General features: G+C 35.5%; 1 protein-coding gene across 4 annotated transcripts in view; it reads right to left on the bottom strand.

Annotated features, from left to right (window-relative positions):
- The window catches only part of NCOR1 (nuclear receptor corepressor 1), a gene marked incomplete at both ends in the record, with an annotated part of 128,770 nt that overhangs the window by 38,151 nt on the left and 66,401 nt on the right, over positions 1–24,218 (bottom strand). For 2 of the 4 annotated variants that reach the window (XM_084238642.1, XM_084238640.1), the window contains 5 exons: positions 3,668–3,828; positions 9,121–9,316; positions 13,211–13,340; positions 16,132–16,684; positions 23,482–23,608. In XM_084238642.1, coding sequence (XP_084094768.1) covers positions 3,668–3,828; positions 9,121–9,316; positions 13,211–13,340; positions 16,132–16,684; positions 23,482–23,608 — 1,167 coding nt within the window. Of the gene's footprint in view, positions 1–3,667; positions 3,829–9,112; positions 9,317–13,210; positions 13,341–16,131; positions 16,685–23,481; positions 23,609–24,218 lie in introns of those variants that run through there. The other 2 variants (XM_084238641.1, XM_084238643.1) reach the window with 2 other exon arrangements.

The raw sequence follows: 24,218 nt of genomic DNA, 5'->3' as shown, positions 1-24,218 counted from the left end.
GCTCCCCTCAGCAGTGTATTTCAGTCCTTCTGCCTGTTCTGCTCCCTGCTTTGTCTCTGCTGGATTCTCTCACCCTCCCGAGCCTCTGGCCTGTACCCCAGTGCTTGTATAAATAAATAAATTAAAAAAAAAAAAAACTCTGGAAATTAACCAAAGGCTTACAGAAATCTGGGAGAATTTATTCAAGAAAAATAGCAGAATTAACTAAGAACAATGAGCTTGGTAGCATTATAACTTGCTCTGATTCCCATATTCTATGGTAGTTTGAAAATCAACAACCCAATCATGTAAAAAAACAGTAGCCTGGAAGTAATCAGAGAAAAAGAACAAGGTTGAAATCACCTTAAAAGCCTCATTCACAGTTAACTGTCAATATTTTATGTGTCTGGTGATTTTCCAGGAGACCCATTTATTTGCAAAGCGGTATTCATTTAACCCATTTGGGGTGAGGAAGGAGGTACATGCTTGTAAAAAAAAAAAAACAATTAGAGTCAATTAACTTCTCCATGGTCTTAAGTCAGTAGATAACCTTAGAGCAAACAGATTAACCAAAATTCTTAAAAGGAAACATTAAGGAATGAGATGTGTGCAGCGGATGTGACAAGTTCCAACATAGTCTTAGGAATCGAGATGTCTACATGCATGTGCAAGGATGTGCCTATGCCTGTGAAAGACACAAGAGGGCCCTAAGCTCTCACCTCTGGCTGACCACATGGCTTTGTATAAGCAGGAAGGGAAGAATAAGACAATTGTCAACTATCCTGCTGATGCCCCAACAGGCAAGAGAGGACCTAGCAAAAAGTGGGAAACTTAACTGGTTCTAGGCCTTTATAGAAATTTGTACAATCATTACTGACCACTAAGTAAACAGAACAATGACTTTAGAGGCCAACATGACAAAGAATACAGACTTCACTGAATTAGTTTAGGAAAGTCACTAAGGAAATAAACAAAACAAATAGCAACAAGCCCTAGGAAGAAAACAAAATCTGAATTCCAGAGTTGCACATTATTTAAAATGTCCAGTTTTCAACCAAAAATTACAAGAAATGCAAACAAAAAAAAAATATGACTCACACATGGGGGAAGAGAGGGTAAATATCCCTGAACTTTGGACCCACCAAAAGGACTTTAAATCAGCTATTTTATATATATTCAAAGAACTGCAGGGAACCGTAACTAAAGAATTCAAGGAAAATATGGAAAAGATGTCTCACTAGAGACATGCCACCAAAGAGAAAGAAACCATTAAAAAATACCATAAAGAAATTCTAAAATTCAAAAGCCCAAGAAGTAGAGAGAAAAAACAACTCTCAGCAAACTAATAATATAAAGAAACACATTCAATTTGAGGAAAGGTATAGATGAAAAGTCTAGAGTTAGCATGCCTATCAGTGAAATCCTGAATGCCTCCCCACTAAGATCAGCAACAAAGAATCATATCCTTAATTCATCATTTCTATAAAACCTATATTAAAAGTTCTATCCAAACCAGCTCAATGAAACAAGAAAAAGGAAAGGCATAAAGATTAGAAAACAAAAAGTAAAACTTCATTTGCAAATGACATGCATCCATAGAAAATCCTAAGAATTTTGCTCCTCCCACCTCCCAAAAAAAGCAAAACAAAAAAATCTACTAGAATAGGTATGAAATACTGCAGGAGGGAAATCAAATGTAAAAATGAACTATTTCTATATATTAGCAAGAAATGGAAAAAGAAAAATTTGAAAATAGTATGTATGAAAATATAAAATACATTAAAAATTATTAATTGAAGATAAATCTAACAAAATGTATAAAAATCACTACAGAAAAAAATACAAAACACAACTGAAAGAAATTAAAGACCTAAATAAAAGGGAAGATAAGTATATTAATGCATGAGAAGATTCAATATTCTTATGGTGTTCAATCCTGTACCAAATTAATCTACAGATTTAATGCAATTCCATGAAAATCCCACAATTTTTGTAGACATTAACTGATTATATAATATGTAAATACAAAAGAAATAAAATAGCCAAAAACTTCTTGAAAAATAAAAGCATTACAAGACTTTTAGTAATATTACATGATTTCAAGATTTATTACAAAGCTGTAGTAATCAAGATGGTGGCATCTATAAAAGGATAGGCAAGTACATCAATGAACAGAAGAGTCCAGAAATTGACTAAACTAGTCAAACCACTTTTGACAAAAAGACTAAAGCAATCAAGTAAGAGAAAGAAGATATTTTTCAAAGACTGTTACTGAACTGGAAATCCAAATGGAAAAATAAATATCCATTCTGATCTCACACTGAATACAAAAGCTTGACATAGGTCACAGACTTAATATAAAAGCCTAAACTATAAAACTTCCAGAAGAAAATAGAGATGAATATATGCACAACTTGGAGCAAACAACTATTTCTTAGAGAAAAAGAACATATATGAACATCATCAAAATTTAAAACTTCTCATCAAAGCACATCAGTAAGAATATAAAACATGAGTCATAAATAGAAAAAATATTTTGAAGACACATATTCCACAGAGAACTTTCATTCACAATATAGAGAGAACTTTTGGAACCTAACAACAAAGACTCAATAAAAACAGATAATAATTCAGTCACTTCAGAGTGAGATGTACAAACAGCAAGTATATTCAACATCATTTGTTGCCAAAGAAGTGCATAATAAAATCTCAATGAAGTATTACTATACACCCACTACTATGACTAAAATTAAAGACTGATAACAGCAAAAGACTGAAACAATGCTGGTGGCAGTGTAAAATTGTAGAACCACTCAGGAAAAGTATAAGGAAAAACATACATACACCAGGGAATTCCAGTGGAATACCAGTAATTCCACACCAGGGAATTATGTAAGAGAATAAAAACAGGGCCTCCCCGGTGGCGCAGCAGGTTGAGTGAAGCACTGTCAAGCTGTCCGCAGCCTCTACAGTGCTGGTTCGATTCCCGTCTGACCAGGGTGATTCCCAAAGGCATGGCAGACCTCTCCTGTCTCGCCCACTGCTCCCCTCAGCAGTGTATTTCAGTCCTTCTGCCTATTCTGCTACCTGCTCTGTCCCTGGTGAATTCTCTCACCTTCTCACACCTCTGGCCTCTACCCTAGTTCTTGTATAAATAAATAAATCTTAAAAAAAAAAAAAACAACCTATGTCCACAAACGGCCTACAAAAATTTTCATAGCAACTTTATTCATAGTAGCCCAAAATTAAAAACAGCTCAGGTTTCTAACAAGAAAATGGATAAACTGGTAAGTTCATACAAGGGAATATTATTTTGCAATAAAAAGGAAGAAACTACTGACTAAAAAACCTGGGTTAATCCCTAAGACCATTATGCTGAATTAAAGAAGACAAACACAGGCGTACACACTGTGCAATTTCTTTTCTATGAAATTTATAGAAAAGGCAAAATCTGTGACAACAGAAAGTGAACAACTGCTTTCAGCTGTGGGAGGGAGAGGAGGCTGTCTAGGAAGGGGTATGAGAAAACTATCTGGCATGCAGGGAAAACTTTCATAACCTGACAGGAGTGTGGTCACTGGTTGTACACATTAGTCAAAACTGATTGACTGAGCCACTGTAAGCTAAGATCAGATCACAGTTTTTTAAAAAAGTAATTCACCAGAAAAATTACTAGAAGTCATTTTACCTGTGAGATGGAGCCTCCGAGTATAAAAGAAGGTTTTTCTGAAGCCACTGTGGTTTTGGATGATGGGATGAGAGGCGGAGGTGGCCTAGTTGGTCGAGTTGTTGGAAGGCGAACTCCTTCAGGGAGATTAGTTATCACTTGATGTGGAGCAGGCTGGAGGACTTTAAAAAGGAAGGGAAAAAAAAAAGGTTTAAAATTGTCCATTTAATCTGCAACATTCTACCTCTCAGTCACTCTTGAATTTTCAAAGTCACAAAGTATAAATGCAAGATGAAGGCGAAGATGAGTACTCCTATTTTAAATGTCTCTTTCACTCGAATTAAACTTGTATACACATTCAGGAACAAATGGTATTTGTGAGGATGAAATACTTAACTCCCTGTCAAACCAGAGATTTCAAGCTAATATTCACCTATTTCTGCTTAGCATATGCAAACAATAGTCTTTAATAATTTTTTCTTTCTCCATCATTCCTCGGACTTCACAATGGAGGTAAGAAAAAAGGCAAAGGTATAGCTGATGTTACAACTTTGTAGAATATACAGACATGATTGCAACCAGTCACACATCCTCGTTGGATCTTGCATAATTTGATAAATATTTACTGATTCTGGCTCTCACAAACACTTGAATATCAAGGGCAGGAAAAGGGAATCCCAAGATCTTTACAAAGTTCATGTACTCTAAAAGAAAATGTAGTCAATGTCACAGTATTCAAGTATGAACACAAACTTCCCAGGGGCCCAGTGAAGCTCAACTGAATACAACTGATGATGGAATGCAGAGAAACAAGAACATAATTTTGAAATAGCAAGATCATGTCCTGGAAGAGCAGTTCATTAAACCACCCAGGTCTAATATCTGTAGGTAGATGGCCAGCAGCCACTGCACAGAGGAACAATATTTACCTGGCGGGACACTATAGCGGGCTGTACTCATATCAGGCTGTGGAGCGGCTTTACTGACTTCTCTTGGAGAGAGCCTACACGGTGATGCTGACCTTGCTGCAGTATTGAGCATCTGTGCTTCCTGTTCTAGAGCACGTCTGACCTCAGCATAAGGCATATAGGCGACTGATTTTCCTATGAAAGTTAAAGTTATCAAAATAAGGGAAGAACCCCAAATTAAAATAGTGTGAAAGGACCAAGCCCACACCATCCAGGGCTAGATCCAAATATATACTAATATCAAGGTCTAAAATTCCCTGGGGAGGAATCCACCCGCAGAGAGGTTACGAAACCCTGTAAGACTAAATCTTCTGTGTATGCATCATCACTATGACCTATAACCTAATAAAATCCTCAAGTTAAATTTTCCTTTTAAAGGACAAAGAACTTTTCTTTCCTCTCATTAGGAGAATCAAGTGTTTTCATATGCAATAAGATCACAATAGGCAAACATCAGATTATTGAGCCATTTTGTAATTCAAGTCTGGCCTGAGACAGATGTCAGATCTCTAAGGATTTCAACCATTATAATTAGCCTGTTAAAGTTCGCTACTTAATATGATAATTACAATCAAGATACATAAGAAGCCTTTCCAAAGATGCAGATTAAAATAATCTAAAAAACCTCAACAAGCTTATACAATTATGAATTTTACTGCACTAATGCTAATGAAAATTACTCCACATAACTTACAACAAAAGCATTTAAAACTTTTAAGTATTTAAAGGGCATGTCACATTAAGACTTAAAGAATTCTACAAATACTGTTTCCTTTTTTAAATAAAATTGCCATATTGAAGTAATTTTAGAAAATCACAAAGTGAAAATCATCTGCAACCCTAATTAACCCTCACTTAGATTTGTGACATTTCAATGGTTTGTTCGAACAAATTCCCAGTTTATTATCCCTTTGCTTACCAGATCTTATCCCTTTATTCTTCCAAATAAATCTACACTTAAAGTCATTTTGACTACTTCCTCAAAACATAGTCATTTGGATTTTCATTGGACTTACACTGAATTTATGAATATAAATTTTATAAGTTTTTTATAATACTGAATTTATATTTTATAATAATGACTTTACTAATTGAGGAAACTAGTGATTATTATAGATATATAAAATGTGACTTTCTGTATATTGAGTTTTTTGAGAAACTTAACCAACTTTCCTTTTACCTCTTATAATTGTTAATTCTTTTAGGCTTTCTAGGTAATCTTGTCCTATGAATAATAATTTGTCTTCTCCCTTAAAATACCTAACCTCGTGAGTCCCCTTTTCCTTATTGCATGGCTGTAATAATGGGCACCCTGATCATTCCTATCCACAGATAGGATGAACTCTACCATTCAATTATTACGTGGAAGGTTTTTAACTGGTTTCAAATAGGGATTCATTATCTCAAGGATTATGAAGTTATTTTGTTTAGTAAAATGTTTCTAAAAACCAGGAAACAATTATAGTAATATCTGCTCTGTGTGCAAAATTATCTCATTTAGTTCTCATGACTAATAATATTATTAACATTTTACAGATGAGGCAATTGAGGTTCAGAAGAATCACATTTAATATGACCACAGGGATTTTTTTTTTTTAATAATAGCAATTCCTGGCCCCCGAACTCTAGATCACAATGCAATAATGTCTCCCTCAAGAGCTAAGAGTTGAATTTCACGATGACTGTGCTTTCTCTCTCACATCAATACAATTAATTAGATTATTAAGTGTCCTAATCCTCTGCAAACAGATTCAGGAAATAAACCAACTTCAAAGGAAAATCGTACTTCCTTTCTAGATAATTTAACATTTATAGTGTATTATAAGTTCACTGTCTGATTGTTTCACCATTTCCAGTAAGTTTATAATTATATAGAAAAATTCACTTTTCATACTAATGTTAAGAAAAAAAGGGGGAGAAAATTTAGATGGTTCTAAATATAGCTACTTGGATCACTACGTACCTAGAGTCAGAAAAACAAAAAAAAATATAAACTAGATTCAGTTACATAAAGGAATTCTTATTTTGACTGTACAGATTATTATAACCTGCATTAGTTCAATTCTACATTTATCTCTAACAGTGTATGAGTTCCTTCACTGTAGGAAAAAGGCATAAAAGTAAAGCAGAGGCCAACTTTTGTAAATGTTAATGTAACATGAAGACAATTCTCCCCTAAGATTTTTTTCAAGATTTTCTACACATGCAAAGACTTTAGGCCATTTACAAAGGGCTTATCTACAATAATTATTTGTACCATTGACATTAAGAAGAGATGAATACAATCAAACAGTTGCAAAACTTAGGTGCTGCCTTTTGCTTTCTAAAAGAGACCAGGAAGGAACAAGCCAAAACCATGGTCTTAATTCAGGTGGACAATAGCAGTTTGGTGAGGTTTTATAGGTAAATTCACATTCTCACTATTTTTAACATTCTAAAACTATTTTATGACATTACCTTTAAAACATTCATTTCAAACATTCTATAGACAAGCAACTGAACTGCAATATATAAAATGTTATTCAGGAAGACTATGCTAATACAATGAGCAATAAATTTAGGAGACTTTAGGCACTTGTTAAGTAAACTACTGGATGAACATACTAAGCAGATTAGTAAAAACAGTAATTAACCTTGGGATAAAATGTAATCAGTTCTTCTAGTTTTCAGTCACCCTGAACCAAACTGGTATCACATCATCTTGCTGTCAAATTATTAAAAATATAATTAAAATTTGATTTCAAGACCACTTCTTTATGATTAAGAGCAGAGATACCAATCAAATCTAACCACATGGATTAATGTGATTGAACACAGAGAAGTGAAGAAGTGAAGTTTGGAATCTTGGATTCTGGAGTTCTAGATTGACTCAGTCTCTCCAATTCTATTTTTTAAAGTAGATCAAGAAAAGATATTGAGGTCCCAAGATAACTGTACAATATTCATATTAAAATGATCCAAATGCTGTTAACTAAATAACATTAAGTTTTAGCATCAGATTAGCAAACACCATTTAAGTAATTTTTCTGGGTTTTAATTCTTCCTCACAAAATTTACTCTGAATCATTTATGTAAGGAGTAAATTAACAGAATTTTAAATTATTCTAATTTTTCATTCTTGTAATGACAGACTGGCTCATCATTAGAATGCGCAAAAGCAGCACTTTTCCCAAGTCCATTTGTGTTCCGTAGTTCATGTAACTGATCTCTTCAACATGTAATGACACATTGTGTCAACTGCTACATTAGGTATTAAAAATTCTCTAGATGCAATATACTGAAAGCCCAAAAACTGCCATTTCTTTTCCTACTATCAGTCAAGAAATACCATTTAGCAGCTGTTACAAACTCATCCTTGGTGAGGATTATCACTCTAGTTCACACGTTTACTAGAATAAAATGTATACTTAAAACACTAACAATCTTATATTTAAAAATCTAAAGTAACAGATTCACTACATCAAGTAACAACTATATAAGTCTCTGGCGTACAGAGGAATCAGGACAGGGAATCAGCAGAATCAGTGAAGAACCAGAGTTACTGTTTATATTATATAGACCTTAGATGCACAGTGTTCTAAAGCTTGTAACTCTTTGAGATACTACAAAGAGTCTTCTGTGTCATTATTAAAAGAACTAAACCATAAACATTCTAAGCATGTCAGGGCATGTAGTCCATGAGTTGACTTTAAGGAAAACACATGTGAATTTCTAAAAATGCCAGAATTTATTAAAATTTAGAAACCACTCCCTTTCTCCTTTTTAAAAGAAACTAAGTGTATCATGTACCAATTCAAATCTGTCACTTGACATAACAGTACCTTCCTAGTATCTCTTATACTATGTATACACTAATATGTTAATTATTATGTGCTATATACATTAATTATATTATACATATATACACATGAAATAATGCTCAGCTGCCTGATAACTTGCTGGGATTACAACTGTAAAAAAAAATAAACATTCAGTATTGTTTTATATGTATGTATATACATTGCATTTTACAGATAAGAAAACTAAAGCTCCAAGAGGCTAAATGTCTTGCCCATGGCCGCAGAGCTGGTAATGTTGGGGTGAGTATTATGACTGGGTCTGACTGGCACTATACACTACACAAAGTTGTCTTCTGTAATAGCAGAGAAAGAGAATATTACCCTCTTATAGATGATTTGCTTGAAGGACAGGATAACAATTCTCACTTACTCTGAAAACTCAGATGGATGCAGCATAAAGCATGGCTTTTAATTGTCTCCCAGCATAAAGATGAAGATCAGAAAATTCATATTAATAAGCGTTCTACTAAAAACATTACTACCATCCTGTAGTAGTCAAAATTAATATTCCTTGATTTTTCAACTGAGATCAATTTAAAGCAATTTTATTTGTTCAAGACAGGTTTAATGATAGGCTGACAAATTACAAAGTACAAAGGACACTATACTTTAGAGTATAATTTTATTTCTCTTCAAGAAAGTTCTTTGTGGTGACAGTACTACCTACCTTCCCACTCTCTGTTTGGACTCTTGGAAGCGCCACATGGACTTGTAGAACTTCTACATTCCAAATCTATCTGTTCTTGCCTCTGCCGCTGTTCCTCCAGGAGTGCTGATTCATGCATTGCTTTAATGTGTCGTTGGTAGAGGGCATAGCCGCTCACTGGGGTTCCAATTGGTATATTACATGGGGTGCAGGAAACCTATACGAAGAAAAGAATTCCGAATATGCCAATGACCAACATAGCAATAAATACTACCTGTTGCCAAGTAGTGCTTATTGCTTGTAATATTACTGTTTTAAGTGATCTTTACCATTTTTTAAACAAAGTAATCGTAAAGTGTAATGCTTGAACTGACAGTTACTTTAAAAAAACAAACACTAAAAATCACAAAAGTTGGGCCTCCCCAGGGGCGCAGCAGTGGGTTACGAAGCTGCCCGCAGCCTCTGCAGCGCCGGTTCAATCCCTGGCCGCCGGGCGAGGGTCCCACATGGCACACAGACCTCTCCTGCCACAGGCTGATCCCCTCAGCAGTGTATTTCGTAGGTCTGCCTGTTCTGCTCCCGTGCTTCTGACTGTACCCAGTGCTTGTATAAATAAATAATCTTTGAAAAAAAAAAAAATGAACAATGACGTAAAAAAAAATTAAAAAAAAAATCACAAAAGTTGCATTTAAAAAAATCAAAACCAGGAATTAAAATGCATTTGTCTGCTTCTAACATAAGATGGTCAAATTCCTGGTGGCTAGTTTGAGTGTCCACTTTCCAATGTCCTCTCACCAGGTAACCACACCCACTTCTGTGGATTTAAATACCATTCATATGATAATAGATCATGCATTTCTATTTTTAAGACTTTTCTTTAAGTTTTCTCCAAGTTCCACACTCATAAAGTTACCTACCTAACAACTCCATTTGCATGTCTCAAAGAAACGCAACATAGTCAAAAGTGTACTGTTTGTTTTCTAAACTCAGTGCTTCTCTTTCAGTGCTCTCTATCTGAGAAAATGGAAACTCAATTCAGCAGCTTAACCTAGAAAACTAGCAGTCATCCTACTAATCAATCTCCTCTCCTCCCACAACTAATTCATTGACATATTCTTTTAGGATGGAAATTAAATGTTATTTCTTCAGACAGGCCACCCCCAATCATCCAGTAAAATATGGTGACTCCCTCTCTGATTCCCTTGTTACTACAGCCTGTTCCATTTCTTTCACAGTACACAGCACTTACCACTATTTGCAATTATATGTTTATTTTCTCTCCCACATCATGAAGGACAAGCCCCTACCACAATCAATTATGTCACAAATAAAAAACAGTCCTGGGAAGAGTAAAGAGCTGACATTTTAAAACTGTTATCTAAAAATTTCATGTTTTTACATTACTGTAAGTGGATTTTTTCCCTAAACCTTATAAAACCAAATGAAATATTTTGGTCCAACCAAAATATTATTTCCTATGTGAAGTCTTCCTCAAGTATCTCATTATGAAGGAAGCTCTCTTTCCTCTGAAATACCTTTGGAATATATGTTTTTTAAGATTTATTTATTTGTACAAGAACTGGGGCACAGACCAGAGGCGCAGGAGGTGAGAGGACCCACCAGAGACAGAGCAGGGAACAGAGCAGGCAGATAGACTGAAGTACACTGCTGAGGGGAGTAGCGGGTGATCCAGGAGAGGTCCAGTGCACCATGTGGGTCGCTCCCTGGCTGGCTGGGGATCGAACTTGCGGCGCAGAGGCTGCGGACAGCTCCACAGCCACAGCACTGCGCTTAGCCCCCTGCGCCACCAGGGAAGCCCTGGAATATTTTTTAACCAACAGAGCATCACACTTTAATCATGAATTTTTTCTATGCCTTATTATCAAGACCAGTCTCTTAAGTCTTGTTTTGTTTATTAAGGTAACATTAGCTTACAACACTATATATGATTTAGGGGCATAGGTTCACACTTCAGATGTATGTTACCAAATCAGCCTCACCATCAAAGCACCTACAGTCCTTTATCCCAGGCTACAGGACCCTTACCGCTTGTTGCCACCTCCTCTCTCCCACCCCCTCTATCCTTATCTTTGCAGTCACACTTCTAGGGTTTGTTTTAGTTTAGTTTTGTCAGTTCCTTTGTGGTGGGTTTTTTTTTTTTCCTTTATATATATCACATAAGAGTAAAATTATCCAGTGTTTGTCTTTCTCCTGACTTATTTCACTTAGCATAATCTCCTCCAGTTCCATTCATATTGTCACAAATGGCAAGATTTCATTTTTCTTTTTATAGCTGAATAGTATTCCATTGTGTATGCATACAACATCTTCTTACTCCACTGCTCAGTGAATAAGCATTTAGGTTGCTTCCATAGTGCTACAGTGAACACAGAAGTATGTACACATGTTTGAATTAGTGATTTTATATTCTTCAGGTAGATATCTAGTAGAATGGATTAGATAGCATATCTACTTTTGATATTTTGAAGACCCTACATATTGTTTTCCATAGGAGCTAGACCAGAGTGCATTTCCACCAACAATGTCGAGGGTTTCTTTATTCTCCATCCTCATCAACATTTGTTGTTTCCAGATTTTGGGATACAGGCCATTCTCATTGAAGTGAGCAATCTCTAAATCTAGAAGACTGTGATAATATAAATACTGCCCACAACATTAAAAATGTGTCTTGAACTGGGCAGACAATAAATGTCCATTTGAATAAGTCAATGAATGGACAAATACATTTATTAATCATTCCCTTAACGCTTACCAATTATGTGAGGCAGAAAAGAAATTCATACCCTCTGAAATAAAGCAAAAGCTGGAATTACAACTAAGTGAAAGAGCAATACCCCAAACTGGAATTCAGTATCAAAAGTAAGTCAAATTTTCAGACACTATTAATGTATAGTGTAAAAAATTAGATTTGAGGGCCTCCCCGGTGGCACAGCAGTTGAGCGCTGGGTTGCAAAGCTGCCCGCAGCCTCTGCAGCGCCAGTTAGATCCCCGGCTGCTCCCTGGCCACTGGAGGAGGGCCCCACATGGCGCGCAGACCTCTCCTGCCGCCCGCTGCTCCCCTCAGCAGTGTACTTCGGTCCTTCTGCCTGCTCTACTCCCCGCTCTGGCTCTGGTGAATTCTCTCACCCTCTCGTGCTTCTGCTGTACCCAGTGCTTGTATAAATAAATAAATAAATCTTTAAAAAAAATTAATTTGAAATTGTATACCAAAGTTAGCTATAATCTCTAAGTCTAAATATTCAACCTTATTATATTATTTATTCTACTCAAATCTTAGCACGAACAAGCTAAATAAAAATGGAACACTAACATTTATGGTTAAAGAATTTTTTTTCCTGAATTGGAAATGACCATTTCAATCAATCATCACAATGAATCCATCTGGAAAAACAACATACTATGTATATAAATGTCAGTTATGTAAAAGGGTTCTTCCACAAAGTCAGATTCAGGACTTCTGCCCTCCACATACCCTTGTACTTCCTAACTCAAGCCCAACTCAAGCCCAACTCAAGAGGATATTAGAGAAAACAAGGTACTAAAATCAAGTACCAATCATAGCAGCACTATTCACAACACCAAAAGATAGAGGCAACCCAAAAGTTCATCAACAGATGAAGGGATATAACAAAATGCAACAACTTACGTATGACTGGATATTGTCAGTCTTAAAAAGGATATTCTGACATAGGCTACAACATAGGGATGATCCCTACGTACATTATATGGAGTGAAATAAGTCAGTCACAAAAAGGCAAATCCATTATCATTCCACTTACATAATCTAAAGTAGGCAAATTCACAGAAACAGAAAGTAGAATGGTGGTTACTAAGGTTGGGGGGACTGGGGAAAAGAGAAGTCATGGTATAATTGGTATAGTGTTCAATTTTGCAAGATGAAAGACTTCTGGAGACTGGTTCACAACAATGTGAGTACACTTAACATTAGTAAACTATAAACAAAATGGTTAAGATGGTAAATTTTATATCTATTTGACATTTTTTAAAATGAACTCATTAAAGAAATAAAGAAATAAGTTTCCAATTTTTTTTTTTAATCTTACTTTTCTTACTCATATTTATAACTTACCATTGGTGGGATAACAGCTGCTCTATGCTGAAGCTGTGGCAGGTCCAATGGATTTGGTTTTATTGGGGATGAGACCAGTATAGATCCAGTAGGGTTTAATAATGAAGGCTTTGACTCAATAGGAAACATTCTGTAATAGGCAATAAAGAAGATAATACATTTTTAGTTAAGACATTAAAGGTGCAATCACCATGATTCCTTCTAGGTTAATATGAACACATACACATGCCACATCAACCTTCTAAGATATCTTAAAAGTAAAGAAAAGGCAATCTATAATGCTAGTTTTCCAGCTAAAGAAACCTAATACTGATTTATAGGTTGAAATTTATCTGAATTGAATCATCTAAAACTATCAAAGTGAACAAAAGCCATCAAAAAATGATCACTAACATAGGTTACAAAACCTAACCACTAACACAGGTTACAACATAGTTTCCAGTTATGGGATGCTTTGCTAGGATCACAACACATTTTTTAAAACATTTGGATAAGCTATGACAACCTTCAAATTTAGAATTTCACCCCAAATTTTAGACTCCTGGTTATTCAAGAAAAATGAAAACTGTTCTTGCAAAACCATCATTCCTACCCACATATATACATGCTAGACTGGCATGTAAAATGAGCTCATGTTTCTCTGTTTGCTAGCACACCTGCTTTCTTATACTCTATCTGCTTCACTCATATTCAGTACTTGCACTTGAGCTTAGGACACCCAACACATGAACTGAAAAAATTATATATATATTGGTGTAATACATTTCTGGCTTATTGTCAGTTATTGGTGGAATATGAGTATTTACAAATTATAAATTAATAAGAATTTAGAATGTATTGTAAAAGAAAATGAGTTAAATTTTACATAAAAATGTTGATTTTAAAGATGTAGAAAACTGAAATTTCTATTTCGATAGTTTGGAAGTAATGTTGGCATTAGAGTGTCATTTATAAACCACCATATATTTACACAAAGAATTTTTGAATTTCAAGGCCAATGACATGTTCATTTTTTAGGATGCTCCTCCTGTGAGATTATTGACATCCTAATTTCCTTCATTTAGTTATCAAAACACAGAATAGCCCTAATTTCAGATGAGATATTTCATTAAAGAATGTTTAAAAAGGGGGGCCTCCCTGGTGGCGCAAGGGGTTAAGACGCAACCTATGAAGCTGTCCACAGCCACTGTAGCAAGAGTTCGATCCCCGCCCGGGGAGTTACCCACATGGTGCAGCGGACCTCTCCTGACTTGCCCACTGCTCCCCTCAGCAGCGTATTTCAGTCAATCTGCCTGTTCTGTTCTCAAATCTGTCTTTGGTGAATCCTCTCACCCCCACACCTCTGGCCTGTACCTCAGTTCTTATATGCATAAATAAATCTTTGAGGAAAAAAAACACAAAAAAGAATGTTTAAAAAGGAACTACACAACCAGAATCCACTTACATTTACTCCCGTTAAAGTCTGGGACCTTTAAAATAAAATCTACATTTTTGTGAGATGAGGGGAAAGAGAGCGACCTAGTTAGCTGAATTTCCTGGAAAATCCAATGGTTAAGTAGAATCCCTACTTCAATTCTGGTTGATGGAAAATCTACCATATGGACAAATCACAATGATACCAGGACTGACTACTAAAGTTGAGCTTTAAATATAATTCTGCTATCTGATGAGTAACTTATTATTTACCTCTTATTAAAAAGGAGGAGAAAGGCAGGATGAATTAGGTTTCTGATTAAATGATGTCTCAATCTAATTTATTTCTAGAATATCATTTTCATTTTTTATTTATTTTTTTTTTTTTAAAGAGGCATGTTTTATTTATTTGTTCTTTTTTTTTTTTTTGTTTATACATGCACTGGGTACAGTCAGAAGCGCGGGAGGGCGAGAGAATTCACCAGAGCCAGAGCGGGGAGCAGAGCAGGCAGAAGGACTGAAGTACACTGCTGAGGGGAGCAGCGGGCGGCAGGAGAGGTCTGCGCGCCATGTGGGACCCTCCTCTGGTGGCCGGGGAGCAGCCGGGGATCGAACCGGCGCCGCAGAGGCCGCGGGCAGCTTCGCAACCCAGCGCTCAATCGCTGCGCCACCGGGGAGGCCCTCATTTTCATTTTTTAAGATGCTCTTTTGAGATTACTGACATCCTAATTTTCCTTCATTTATAAATAGTTATCAAAACACAGATCTAATTTCAGATGAGATACTTCATTATATAGATGAATTTAGCATTCTACTGTTTCTAGATAATCCCATTTCTTTCAAGAAAAAGGAACCTGGGACATTAAATCTGTTAAGTAAAATAGTACTGGATATTCCTATAAAATATTTATAGTTTTACTCTGTAATTTTTCTAATATTTTAAATTATAAATGTAAACAATCTAAAGTTTTAACTGATAAAAAGTAGTCATTATAATTAACAGTAACTTGTACTCAGATTATGCTTTCTAAAATACTTCCAATACACTTAATATGTTTCTCCTCTCAGCATTTTCTGACACCTAATACATAAGTAGAGTAGGTCTTATTTTGAGGCTGGGCTTAGAGCAAACAAAGTGGGAGCTGATGTCTCTCATCTCTACCTTCACCACCGCATCACACAGCTTCCACTTGCCAAGAACAGCAATCACCGGTGGCCTATTTCACAACTTTATTAGCTGAGATTCCCCCCTTTTCTTTTATCATATAGAATGCGGGTAACAATTGTAGAAAAGAATTATAATGTTTCACTAAAAAATAATAATCACACAATTGTTCTTGATTATATAAACAAATGAAAAAGCATATAACCCAATTTAACCAACATATAGAATACCTTTAACTTGTCAATATTTATACAGGAGTAATTTCTGCAAGGGTACCATTCTATGACTCAGTGCACAAACAAAGAAATAAAGAATAGGATTACATTGATGGAGTGAGTCTTACCGCTGCCTCTCTGGTTCTCCATCCACATCTTCGTCAGCACTGCAGGTGGCACTGGAATCATTGTCTGACTGGGGTTCAGTCCTTTGGACATTTATTTGTTGAGTCACAACCAAATCTTCATCTCTAGGCTCTGTAGTCTCACTACCTCTCTCCAGGTCTCTTTCTTTGGTATCACCTTCAACTTTAGAGGGGTTGTTTTCTGGCACCCTCATTTCAACATCTACGGATTCTGCTTTGGTAGTTGTGGGGAGATCAAGAACCGAAGTCACTTCAGCACCGCTTTCCTGATGTTCAACATCCATCGGCTCTGCTGTCTCAACACTGATGCTGTCATTCGCCTGGGTCTCCACACTTTCATTTTCAGCTGGTTTTGTAGTTGGAACTGCTGAAGAGGGAGATGCACCGGGCGCAGTTTCAGTGGTAGACACCAGCTCGGCCACAGGTTCAGTATTTCCTCTAGAAGTAGCATTTTCAGTGCTATCTTCGCTGGGCTTGACAGCTTCAACTGGTGAAGGAGAAGGAGCACTTTCTGTATCAGAACTATTTTCAGCACCTTAAAGATAATGATACAGCATAAAAATCTGATAATGAACATGTTTCAGATGGTGACAGAGCCATGATTCAAAGTAGCTGTTCAGGATGAATTAGAATCCTTTGATGATCTCAATGAAGTATTATAGCCATTGGGAAAACTAAAGTTTGCTACAGAGTATGAAAAAGAAAGATCAAATTGTCTTGACCTTCTGAAATTGAAAGCGTAAAAGCGTCTAATGACTAAAAAAAAAACTTAACATGGAATTTGGAAGACTAAGAAAGATGGAAAAACAAAACTAAACAAAAACCATTCCCATAAATGGTAACATTCTGGTCTATTTCTACCAGCCTGTTTCTGTGAATTTCTTTTTACCCAGGAGAATGGATACTCTAGAACAGCACTGTCCAACAGGAACATAATGAGAATTACAGCTGTAGTTTAAATTTTTCTGGTAATCACATTAAGAAAGTAAAAAGAGCTAAGTAAGTAAAATTAACAATATGTTGAAAATACTAACAATTTTAACATGTAATCAATATTAAACTAGTAATGTTTTACCTTTTTTGGTATTAAGCCTTTAAAATCTGATTATTTTACATTTTCAGCACATCTCAATTTATACTAGATGCATTTCAAGAGCTCATAAGCTACATGTGTCTAGTGGTGACTACAACCTAAAAGCAAAGCTGTTGAAAAAATTTGTACAGATTTTTTAATTTAATTTTATAGTAGTGGCCTTTATCTACTTCACTGGTATCATTTTATAAATATATTTATCTTTACTGAGCTATCTCAAAAAGAACCACAAATTGAGTATGTCCTACACTAGACTTGGACTCAACACTCCCAAATTAACTTCTTTTCTAGTGTTGTTAACCAAATAAATAAATCAGAAACTTAGGAGTTCTCTTTTAAACCTCTTTACATTTTACCCCCAAATCCTGCCTAGATGTCTCACAGATTTTTCTCTAAAAATATTCCTTAAGGGTGGGCCTCCCCGGTGGCGCAGCGGTTGAGCGCTGGCTTGCGAAGCTGCCCGCGGCCTCTGCGGCGCCGGTTCGATCCCCAGCTGCTCCCCGGCCACCAGAGGAGGGTCCCACATGGTGCGCAGACCTCTCCTGCCGCCCGCTGCTCCCCTCAGCAGTGTACTTCGGTCCTTCTGCCTGCTCTGCTCCCCGCTCTGGTTCTAGTGAATTCTCTCACCCTCCCGCGCTTCTGACTGTATCCAGTACTTGTATAAATAAATAAATAAATAAATAAATATTTAAAAAAAAAAAAATATTCCTTGAGGGGTCTCCCCAGTGGCGCAGCAGGTTGAGCACAGCACTGTGAAGCTATCCACAGCCTCTGCAGCGCGGGTTCGATTCCCAGCTGGCCAGGGAGATACCCATATGGCGCAGTGACCACTCCTGTCTCGCCCCCTGCTCCCCTCAGCAGTTTATTTCAGTCGTCTGCCTGTTCTGTTCCCCGCTCTGTCTCTGGTGAATTCTCTCACCCCTCCCCCATTCCTCTGGCCTGTACCCCAGTTTTTGTATAAAAAATCTTTTTTAAAAAATATTCCTTGAGGGCCTCCTCGGTGGCGCAGCGGTTGAGCGCTGGGTTGCGAAGCTGCCCGCAGCCTCTGCAGCGCTGGTTCGATCCCTGGCTGCTCCCCGGCCACCGGAGGAGGGTCCTCCCACATGGCGTGCAGACCTCTCCTGCCGCCCGCTGCTCCCCTCAGCAGTGTACTTCGGTCCTTTTGCCTGCTCTGCTCCCCGCTCTGGCTCTGGTGAATTCTCTCTCCCGTGCTTCTGACTGTACCCAGTGCTTGTATAAATAAATAAATCTTAAAAAACAAACAAACAAAAAAAATTTCTTGAATATATCCAGTTCTATTCAATTTTAAAACTGCCAGTCTAACCCAAAATAAACTGTACCTACCTTCTACTTCAGGCCATTCTCTACAACAATGTCAATGTGATCTTTGAAAAAGCAGAATTTTACCATAACTCACTTATACACTCTCCCTTCTGCCCCTCCCTCTTAAAACGTTTCAATGGAATCTCATTACACTTGTGACAAAGCTCCAAAATTTATAGTATGGCACTGTTACAGGGCCTGGTAAGCCCCTGCCAGTCCTTCAAGTTTTAGTCTGCATTCTACAATCTGGTTTCCATGATCACTGACCTGTTTTAAGTTTTATGAACACACCGTGTGTCTCTTACCACAGTGACTATTCAACTTACACCTACTGAAAGGCACTTTTACTTCATTTAGTTATCAGATCAGTTGTCACATGTTTAAAAATGCCTTCTATCGTTTTCTTAGCATATTTTAATTTTGCTACTATGGCTCTTAGAGCACATATACCAGTTTCAGTTACAATTTTACATTTATTCATAAATATTTGATTTCTGAATGTTTCTTCCACTAGGCTATAAATAGTATCAGGGCAGAGATCAAAGTCCAAGAGACAAGCACTGTGCATGAAACACAACAAATTCACATATTGGCTGAGTATAAAGGGAATGAAAGGTTGTGAATATGTCTAAATTTATTTAACCTTTCCTTTATTACTGGATCCTTGGACTACTTCCAACTTGCCACTGTTAGAAATAGCATACAGAGATGTTCACTGCAGCATAAGGTCTTTAAACTATTTTCTTAAAGTAGACTATGACACAACATATAAACCTAAAATTTATTTACATATACATATATAATGCATGCACATAAAATACATACACATCTAGTGAGAATCCCAATAGTTTATAAAAAAATTTCTTAAATTTATAATTTACATAAAATAATTATGTCCCTGAGAAAATTTTGAAAAGTACTAGAGTGAAAGAATACTTGCCTCGCCAGATAATTCATATTTACTATAAAGTCCATGTATAACAACATATTTAAAACTGTCACAGTGACAGAAAAAAATGAATCAATTGTACAGCTGACAATGGCAAGAAACAGATACTAAATTAAATGGAAAGTTAACATATATAAGTTTATATTTTACTATATAAACTATCTCTCCCAGAAATGCCTATCTGAAAAGAAAATGTGAACATTACCATACAGAAAAAAATCATTCCAGATGGAAAAAAGATTTTAAAAGCTTTTAGAAGATAATTTGAGGCAAGATATATATAACCTCAGGAAGCATATAGAAATTACCTTAAGTACAACAGAAAATTGAAGCTATAAATATATCACTTACATATAAAATAAAGTAACAACTTAAATTACCATATAGGAAAAAATGTTTTTAATGCATAATATATTAAAACACTACAAAGACATTCATTCATTCAAATATATAATACCTACAGCACAGGGAGCTATTTGAGTACGGGTGACACAGCTTAGAAGGAACACAAGTTGTATGTGTTCAAAAATATATATATACACACATATGTGAATATATTTTTATATATATAAATATATATAAATATTAGAAGGGCAACACAACCAAAAAATATTAACAATGGTTTAATGATTTTTTACTAATCTGCCCTTTCTAAACTTTTTATAATAGTTTTTTAATCAAATGATATATTTTAATAACAGCATGACTATGTGTACAAAAACTATTAACTCCTGGGATGTAATATATAGCATGGTGACTATAGTTAGTAATACTGTATTGTATAGTTAATAATACTCAGTTGTGAGAAGCAAAGATCTTAAAAGTTTGTATTACAAGAAAAAATTCTGTTAACTAGACTTATTATGATGAACACTTAGTAATGAACATAAATATCGAATCATTATGTTATACACCTGGAAGTAATATATAATGTCATGGCAATAATATGTAATAAACAAACAAATGAACAGAATGAGCAAGCAGAAAAGTACAGGCAGAATGGTCACAGGGGTATACAGATCAGTTCATGTGGGGTCTCATAAGTCACAGTAAGGCCTCTGGCTTTTATTCTGATGAGATGGGTAAGTATCACTGGATTTTGAAGAGAAATATATCTGATTTATATTATATAAGGATTACTCTCACCATTGTGTGAAGGGGGAAAAAATACAATAGCAAAAAAGACAGCAAGGACACTAATCGGGAGTGCTGCAATGGAGATGACAACTCGGAACCAAGGTAGCATCAATGGAGTCAGGGAGACATGATAAGACTCTAATAGTGCCTCTAAAGGAAAGCTGACAAGTTCTGCTGATAGACTGTGTGGGGTATATGAGAGAGTTACTAAAGCGTCACTTATTTACTTAGGGAAAGAACAGAAGGTAAAGTAGGTAGCTTTGGATGTGGTTTGCAGTGGCTCTTAGGTATCCAAATAGAAATGTTAAGTAGGCAGTTAGATGCATGAGTCGTCAAGTTCAGATGAAATTTCAAGTCTCCAAAATGAAATCAAAACAAAAGAAAACAAAAACTCAGAACAGCACCTCGCAAGTATTGAGTTCTTATTATAAAAGATGAAACCAAATGTTAAAAGGCTAATAAAAAGCCTCATTTCATCTTCACTTCTATTCATCTCGTGATGGAAAGCCTCAAAATCAAAGGCAAATCAACAAGTCATTTATATTCAAACTATTGGAAGCCATGTTAGTGACTGTGCAATAGACAGTATCATTTGACTTAAGTGCTTTTTCAATTATTTTTTTTCTTCCAAGACAAAAAAGAACAAGGATATTTCTAAGGCATGTTTCACCAAGCAATAGCCAAATATAATTGTCTTTTCCTAAAAAAAAAAAAATTTTTTTTAGTTCCTTAAAGAATAACTTAGGAGAAAATAAGAACAAATCCAAATTTTGGTAGTTCTGGTTGTTCTGATTTACTCTTCTAACTGTGAAGACAGTCACACAGTCAAATATGTATTTTAGGAAAAGAGACATACAGGGACTCTTCCTTTCAGCAGTTGCCTTCATTTTCCCACATGTCATACAATAAAGAGTGAACCTTGTCTCCTTAAGTTTACCAATAAGTGTGAATCATAGGTCATGCAAACTGTATTGCACTGCCTTTTCTTTGACATTTTCCAAATGAAATCAAAAGGAAATGAAGAGAGGCCTCACAACTCTAGTGACAAGCTCATTTCCTACAAGGAGAAAATTATTCCAGATGTCACGACACAACCACATGTATGATTTGGGCATGATATAACTATGGCACTCTACACTTGATTAGATGGAAACATTATAGTAAGATATATGACAACTTGAAAAAAGTTTCACACAAAAGATAAAACTAACAGGAAGAAAACAGAAGGAAAAGTCAGTTTTGGATAATTTGTTAGCCCATGAATGGACAGGATTCTCGTTCTGAAAGAGAGAGCACTTACAATAATTATGTTTAGGTCTTGTGAATTGAACTGTGTATACAGCACCTCCCACCCCCACTTCATAGGTTGAAGCCCTAACTTCCAATGGGAACTATATTTGGCAATAGGGCCTTCAGATAATTAAGATTAAATGAAGTCATAAAGGTGAGGCCCTAATCCAAAAGTACGAGTGTGCTTATAAGAAAATAAAGAGACACCAGGAGGAAAAGACGTGAGGACAAACTGATACAGTGGCCATCTGCAAATCAGGAATAGAGATTCACCAGAAACCAACCAGCCCAGCATCTTGATCTTGAACTTCCAAGTCTCCAAAACCATGAGAAAATAAATTTCTGTTTTAATCACCTAGTTTGTGGTATTTTCTTGTGGTAACCTAGCAGACCAATATAGCCTTCACATACAATTATGTATATGAAGCTCCAGGCTTCATATACATAAATTTATGTATATAGGCATATTAGCTACAAGCTACAAAACCATTAAAATTGACATTCTTGTAAGTACAATAAACAAACCATCCTGCCTCCCAGTCTTTGCAGCACCTTAGGGTGAGCTTGTTCCAATATTAATTTTATTCTTGTAACACTGGTTTATTTTTCACAACACCTCAAAGAAAAAAGTTTACTTACCGTTCAAAGTCAAAACCCATTTCAAGACAAATTTTAGTTTTAAAAGTCAACAACACGTAGAAAAAAATAAAGCAAAAATCTAGAACTTCCTAAACTTAAAATATAAGAACCTATAAAGGAAGACATAAACAGTTCTAATTATATACAAAGTTTAAACTCTGGTAATTTAAAGATAAAACATGAACAAAATGGAGAAAATATCTGCATATACAAAACATGAACATGCTCAATACATAATAGATAAAATGTTAATAAAAGCATTGTGAGGATTCACACTTCAGAAGTGGTTAACTTACAAAAGAATTCCACAGAAACTTTAACAGTAATATAAATTGAAATTAATTAGGTACTTATTTTTCTTTAACAAAAATTCAAAATACTTTTTCAACAGACTATCATTAATTATTTCAAGTGACAAAAAGAATTTTATATCTTCTCCTAAGCTTCTTGAGTTGATTTTCTTTCCCTACAAATGGTTCCGGAGCATTCATTATTTTTTATGAAAACACAGATATGACAAAGATTTTTATCAAAAATGAAATAAATCAAAATCAATGCAGTAACATAAAGAGAGGAATGTAAGTGATGATGCCAACTGAACAAATAAATGTGGCACTGATACAGATGCACACATTTTATTGATATTGACACTAATGTCTGAAGTGGAACAACCATTTAAAAGATCTCATGATTGTAGCACCTGGCCCATCTCAGCTGCTACATAAATGATTATCTGTTGATTGATTAAATATATTCCACTCACGGTTAAAGACTCCATGCCATAAGAACACTGATATACTATTTCTTTAATGAAACAACTGCTAAGTAGTCAAATGACTAAGATAAAAATTACACATTGGAGCTAGCTGAAGTCTCAACTAAATCTAGGATTTTGAGATACCTTCACTGTCTTCTGGATTTTCTTCTTCATTAGAGGCTTCAATATCTTCATCCTCCTGAGCAGAAACAGTAGAAGCTACACTTTCACACTGAGACACATCTCGCTCTTCACGAGGCTTTCGTGATGTCTAAAAGAATAGGAAATATTAAATTTGTTACCGATTTAAATAACTAAAAGAAAAAGACAAATCTTTTTATATCTAAAATAATAGAACACTATACACATACACTAAACAAAAAGGCTGCATGCTTGAAAACTGCTCTGGTTAAACTGCGGTTATCTCTAGGTCACAACTAACTGCCATCTTGGTTTTCATTGCTTTCATTAAACCAACCAAAAGTTATACCTGAACCACTTTTGGAACTACTTGTCATTATGCATGTACAAATACCAAAAATCACAAAACTCTTGCTCTCCTTCCACACCCAAAAAAATGTACTTTTCTAATAAACATATATATTTTCCTAGCAAAAATAACATACATTGAAATGTGGGGGGAAAAAAACCCAGAAAATTATGTTAAGAAAAATAGTGATTGCTCATAATTTCCCACCAAGGGAGTCCTAATATACCGGTACTTTCTTTTTTAGTCTTTTATATGCATTTACAAGTACACAAGTAAACAAAACCAGTAAGTCTCTATGAAATTATATATTATACATGATTTAACCAAATAGTCATGAACTGAACATATTCATAAATCATAAACTATTTAAATCCATTATTTTTATTAACAG

Source organism: Talpa europaea (genome assembly GCF_964194135.1).
Source record: "Talpa europaea genome assembly, chromosome: 7".
NCBI classification, from domain to species: domain Eukaryota; kingdom Metazoa; phylum Chordata; class Mammalia; order Eulipotyphla; family Talpidae; genus Talpa; species Talpa europaea.
Note: the sequence above shows the minus strand (reverse complement) of the source record. Positions and strands in the feature narration are given on the sequence as shown.